The 6,347-nt window shown below is 37.5% G+C and overlaps 2 protein-coding genes across 2 annotated transcripts; one reads left to right on the forward strand and one right to left on the reverse strand.

Moving 5' to 3' along the window:
- Positions 1–1,313: 1,313 nt before the first annotated feature.
- LOC136218917 (germin-like protein 9-3) lies at positions 1,314–1,946 on the reverse strand. Its single transcript, XM_066006093.1, has one exon. The coding sequence runs from the start codon at positions 1,944–1,946 to the stop codon at positions 1,314–1,316; it is 633 nt and encodes a 210-aa protein (XP_065862165.1).
- A 1,151-nt stretch (positions 1,947–3,097) lies between these two features.
- LOC136209284 (protein FIP2) lies at positions 3,098–5,326 on the forward strand. The gene has a single exon (XM_066000714.1). The coding sequence runs from the start codon at positions 3,479–3,481 to the stop codon at positions 4,805–4,807; it is 1,329 nt and encodes a 442-aa protein (XP_065856786.1). The 5' UTR covers positions 3,098–3,478; the 3' UTR covers positions 4,808–5,326.
- The last annotated feature ends 1,021 nt before the right edge of the window (positions 5,327–6,347 follow it).

Raw genomic sequence — 6,347 nt, forward strand, 5'->3', positions numbered from 1 at the left:
TACGAGAGTCAATTATCAACAAATTGAGTTCCGAATTTGCTATGAAAGATCTTGGCCCATTGAGTTATTTTTTAGGGATATCTGTCACTCGGAGCGCCGGCTCTCTTTTTCTGTCTCAAAAGAAGTATGCTACTGAGATCATTTCTAAAGCCGGTCTTTCTTCAGCAAATTCCTGTACAACACCTATTGACACTAAGCAAAAACTGAGTGCTTCATCTGGTTCTGCTTATCATGATCCATCTGAGTATCGAAGTTTAGCTGGTGCATTACAGTATTTGACTCTCACTCGCCCAGACATCAGTTATGCTGTTCAGCAAGTCTGTTTATTCATGCACGATCCCAAAACGTCTCATATGGCAGCTATCAAGCGGATTCTTCGATATGTTAAAGGAACCCTGGAGTTCGGACTTACATTCACAACCTCTTCACTAGATTCCTTGGTCTCCTATACAGATGCAGATTGGGGGGGATGTCCTGACACTCGACGTTCTACTTCAGGATATTGTGTTTTCCTTGGTGACAATCTTCTGTCTTGGTCTGCTAAGCGGCAACCCACTTTATCTCGTTCTAGTGCTGAAGCAGAGTATCGTGGTGTTGCTAATGTCGTATCTGAAACTTGCTGGATTAGAAATCTTCTTCTTGAACTTCATTGCCCTATTAGTAAATCCACCTTGGTATATTGTGACAATGTGAGTGCAGTTTACCTCACTGGTAATCCTGTACAACACCAACGTACCAAGCATATTGAGATGGATATACATTTTGTTCGAGAAAAGGTTGCTAAAGGAGAGGTTAGGGTACTTCATGTTCCTTCTCGTCATCAAATTGCAGATATTTTCACCAAAGGTCTACCACAAATTCTTTTCGACGACTTCCGCTCTAGTCTCAACGTTCGACCACCTCCCGTTTCGACTACGGGGGTGTATTAGATATGGATATTTCTGCTGTAATTTAGGAATATAATTGATTTGTAATTATCATGTTCACACATATATCTTGTGTATATATATCACATTATCAATGAATGGAAAGGCAAGGATTCTACATTATCAGGACCAACCCTCATTGGCAAAAGAGTCAAGCATAAATTAGTATTAGGAAACTTTAGTATTAACAAACTTTAGGATAGTGGCCAGATTCTGATCAATTACAGAAAAAGAAAGAAGGAAATTAAATTGATACAAGGATTAATTATTTGACAATATCAACGTTCTAGTTTGTTACTTATAAAAGAATGTTGATTAGTGAACATCTTTCAGTAGCATACAATACAAATGCTTTATGCTGCAAAATATAATTATAATTCCAAAATGTCACTTCTTGTTTGCTTCTATTAACTTAGAAATAGTCTCCTGATCAACGTTAAAACCATTAGCAAGTATTTCCGGACTAATCCCAGACCCGAATATAGTTCCAGGCAACGAAACAGTTCCGGAATTGGCACTTCCGAAAACACCAAGAGCATAAGCAGGCGAATCGAATCTCGTATTCACCTGAAAATGTATAAGTCCTTTAGGAAAAATGAACATATCAGAAGGTTGAAGAGTTCGCATAAAGAGCTTGTTCGTGGTGTCTACAAACCCGACTTCCAATGTTCCGAGAAGTACAACCAGGAGCTCAGATGCTCTAGGATGAAGATGAGGCAAGTTCATTCCTGAAGGAGGATAAATAATAGCAGAAACACTCACTCCTTGGCCTTCCAAGGCAGGAAATTCCTTAAGTGTTACTTTTGTAACAAGAGCTGTTGTTTTGCCTGTGAGATTAGCTTTTCTGAGGGGCCTGAAGCCTGTGTATGTGAAATATTGCCTTGTTATGTTTTCAGGATTCAGGCTTGGAGGCACCAGGAAATCCTTGAGGATGTTAGGATCTTCTGCATTGGACAAGATTGCATTTTCTATAATTGTAAGGACCAAGAAAGTAGCTAGAAGGGTCCTAAATTTTTCCATTTTTGGGGATGGTTTGATGTTTAGATTTATGGTTGCATATCTATCGTATATAGAGAGTTGCATTGAGCATATATGGACATTTCACAGCATTTTCTACATTTTGGAATTTCATCAAATTAAAACTTGAATGAATATTGCAAGCGATTCTTTTGAGAGTTGGTTTTTGGGCGTTTTAGTTTTATATTTATTATGTGCCTTCTTCCATACTTATTAGCTGTCAGTGAAAAAGAAACTATTAACTACCTATTATTGGAGCAAATCAATGTTTATCTCCTCTAAATTTATTGCAGACTACATTAACACCAATAGATCTAACATAAGCTTATTTTACGTTTGCACCACTTAAACTTGCTAGTGTCCATGTGTAAGCAAAATTAGTGCTAATATTACACTGTTTTATAATTAGTGCTAATCATTTCGTATAGCTAAATTTGTATTTTAGGTGGGGGCAGACGTGGAATCAAATTAATAGGAAATTGACTTATGTTAGATTTGTTTTACTAGACTATGAAATTATTCTATCTACAAAATGTTAATACTAACATTGCATAATATTATAGGTGAAGTCTAAATTTGCTTCAGCGAAGATTTATAGGGATAGATTTATGTCTTGTCCTTAATTAAATACGATTTTCAAGGACAAAATAACCTTGTGGGTTTAAGACAATTTCTCTCGCTTCTTTATTGTATTTGTAGGAAATTTGACATGACCGAGATAATTCGCACATGACAGATATAGAGTGTGTCAATGAGTTAAGAGTTAACCCATAAGCTCAAGTATATAAGTATATTTAAACCTTAACCCTAAACACAACTCCATACACAAAAACGCAATTGAGTTTCTCGCTTTCTTCTCTCTCAGAGCCGTCACCTCCCTTTAAAATTAAGATATAATTATTTAAATATTAAAAAATATATAAAAATTCAATTAAATTTGAAGGTGTTAAATATTTTTTTAACTCCAAAATGATTATGAATATACATATTTATATACAAATAACTAAAATTCCACATATTTAATTGGGCTGCCCGAACTATAATCCACAACCCAATCCAATTTCAATATTGTTACCTTTTGTTTTTCTTTTTTTTTTCTTATAAACCCAATTTTAATTAGCAAGAAATGGATGTATAAAAAAAAAAAAAAAAGAATTTCTAAACTTGAAGATGTGCAGTCGAGGTCCAGTACGGTGGAGAGAGACAGAAAAACAAGAAGTGGGCTCCGTCCTCCTGACTAGTGGTATTAGGCGTGAGTGGTGGCGGAGTTGTTGCCCTCTTTTTCCTTGTTGTCTCATAGTGCGCACTTCACCCCCCCATGGCTCACGCTAGCACTCACTCTCTCCTCCTGGTGGTTCAGTTGCCCCCACTCTCTCTCTCCATCCTTAACTACACCTCACCCACTTATCCTTTTCCTCCAACTATGTTAACCCCACCGCCGCCACCTCCTCCTTCTCCTCCTCCTCAATTCCCCCTTTTCTATCTTACGCCTCTCCTCCTCCTCCTCTTTTCTCCATCTCCTATTCCTCCTCCTCATGTCTACTCCTCCTCGGCGAGTCCCTCCTCCCTGCTGGACTCAAGATGAAACTGTTGCTCTAATTGATGCCTACCGTGATAAATGGTACTCCGTTAACCGCCGCAATCTCCGTGCTGCCGATTGGGATGCTGTTTCCGCCGCCGTCGCTGAATCTTCGTCCGCTCACCCACCGAAGTCTTCCTTACAGTGTAGACACAAGATCGAGAAGCTGAGGAAACGGTATCGGACGGAGAAGCAGAGATGCCTTAATTTTCCAGGTCGGTTTTCCTCCTCTTGGGATTTGTTTCCTTTATTGGATGCCATGTCTATTGGGTCTGCTGGATCTAAGCAATGTCTAGATGTTGATGAAGGAAACGAAATTGGAGAGGGGTTTCGCCTCAAAACGAAATTGGAGAGGGATTTTGATCCTGTGTTTGATGTGGGTTTGGATCCCAATTTGGCATTTAGGGCTAGGAAATTTAGCAGGGTTGATGGGGACTCTGAGTCTGATACTGCTCATGGTTTGGGAAATGGATTTTGTCCCAAACCTGTTGGTGATATGAATTCTGTGTCTGTGGCATTTAGGCCAAAAGATTATAGAAGAATAGATGGGAAAGTCAAGCCCGAGATTGATTTTCAATGTGGCTATGAAGCTGGTGTTCCTATAAAACTAGGGGATAGGAGCCTTCTGCCTCAGGTAGCTAAATTCAAAGGTTATGGAAAGGTTGTTGATGATTCTAGCCTACAGAATAAACATGTTGTTGAAAATTATGGTGACTATGCTGGGTTTCCCCTAAGAACCCTAGGTGATGTGCCTCCAGCTTACAAGGCTAAATATAGAAAGACTGATAAGAAGTCTAACCCCAATTTTGTTAATGATGTGCAAAGTAGAAGTAATAAAAGATATAGGCTTGGAGAAAGTGTTGCTGATTGTTTGGGATCACCACCATCAGTGTCCAGAACTAACAATTATTGCAAAGTTGAACATGATTCTGATGTTTTGAATGGGATCGGTAATGTCAAGGAGAATGGCATAAAGAAATTGAAAGATCCTATTGAGGAGCTAGTGTCGGCAATTAGCATGTCTACGACTACTTTTGTGAAGGTAGAGAAACTGAAGATGGAAATGGCAATGGAAATTGAGAAAATGAGGATGGATAATTTGTTGAAGCATAACCAGATGATACTCGAGTCGCAGCAACAGATTGTGGATGCATTTGCAAAAGCTGCATATGAGCACAACAGGAAGAAGAGGAAGGAATTCGAGGTGGTTTCCCCCAATGGAGATTCTGAGTTCGCAGGAACAAATTGTGCACGCACTTGCCAGAACAATATTGGTGAAGAATGAAAAGAGGAGGATGCAGAGGCAATTGTAGACTCAAGTTAAGGCGTAAGGCTGAAAAGATGCAAAACGAAAATGTGGACTCTTATGTTGCGGTTCTCTTCAAAGATTGCGAATTTTTGTATGGATGAAGTAGATGAAGCAGGGAATTAGAAGGTGGTGTGACTTGATTATTAGAGGGAACTGCAGTTATTGTTTTGTGGGTGTGGATGATTTTTGTTGCTAGGGTAGGATAGACAAGGATTAGTGCTAAAACTAACAATTCTACATAGAGATTTGCCCTTTCATGTGGCAACGAAATATTAACAAGTCTTAAATTCAATGTTAGTTTGTTTTTGTTATAGGAACTAATACTTTGTGCCTTATCAAGGTGGTGATAAGCACAAAGTATGGCAGAAACTAAGTAATTGGAGCTAGCACCACGCGAACAAACTGCTCTTTTCATTTGGTTGACAGCAACAATTTTACAGTGAGATGTCGTTTCTCCCCACTTAATATTATCACAATCTTCAAATTTTCTTTGCTCAGACTTATTTTATCTATATTTGTCTCATATTGGTTAACTTGTATCATCCTTTTTTGTTGTTGTAATTTAACAGTGGATGTGTTGAATTGTGAAACAACTGCAGTTTTTTAGGCAAGGGAAGGAAGGGTAGGTGAAGGTGCCCAATGTTGTGAAGTTTGATTGAATTTCAATGATGGGTATTTTCTTAAGTTGATTTTGTTGAGCAAATCTAGCTGATAGGCAATTTCATTTATTCCACCCAGAATGTTGGAACATCATTCAGATAAATTTTACTCTGATCCGAAATCAACTGATACCAAACCACTTAGTTGGTTACATTTCGGCACAAGACATGTTATCATCTAAATGGTCTAGAACTAGTTTGATCCAGCATTCTGTACCCTTCCTCCACTCTGGTTTTATGTTAGTTTGGATAAGTGGTCAATTTGTCCTTAGAATTAGGCTTTGCTTGAATGATTAGGCTAGTTCATAACTTGGTTTATAGCTCCAAATGAATTTTAAGTATTAATCTAGTTCATAACTTGGCTTTTGCTTAAATTAGTCTAAAACTCGTATGTTACTTGTATGATTAGTGGCCTTTTGACTTATACATTGGTTTTGGTATATTGATCATGGATGCCAAATTAACCTTTTTATCGGAAGTTGGCAAAGTGCAGGAGCAAAGTGACTGTTTATCCGAACTTACAGTAGAGATAAAACTATATTAGTTGGTTGATTAAAGGATTTTTGTTTTTGGTTTTTTGGACTTGTTTGAGCAAATTGACCGTTTATCCCAAATTATATTAAAGATAAACTATATTAGTTGGTTGATTAAGGGATATTTGTTTTTGTTTTTTTTTTTTGTTTTTTTTACTTTTTAAGGTGGTGTTTGATAAAACTGAAAATTAAGTACCGAATGATTTTTAACTTAATTAATAAATTTAAGTGGTGGACAAATAACCATTATCTTATGCACTTGAATTAAATAAGTGTTTAACGTTTTAAATTAAGTGATTAAGTAGGTTATCAAATAAGATCTAG

This window comes from Euphorbia lathyris, chromosome 1 (assembly GCF_963576675.1).
Source record: "Euphorbia lathyris chromosome 1, ddEupLath1.1, whole genome shotgun sequence".
In the NCBI taxonomy this organism is placed as follows: Eukaryota; Viridiplantae; Streptophyta; class Magnoliopsida; order Malpighiales; family Euphorbiaceae; genus Euphorbia; species Euphorbia lathyris.

Bases quoted from the DNA above. Each gene is read 5' to 3' on its own strand.
- LOC136209284 (XM_066000714.1), top strand. From the start codon at position 3,479: ATGTCTACTCCTCCTCGGCGAGTCCCTCCTCCCTGCTGGACTCAAGAT.
- LOC136218917 (XM_066006093.1), bottom strand. From the start codon at position 1,946: ATGGAAAAATTTAGGACCCTTCTAGCTACTTTCTTGGTCCTTACAATT.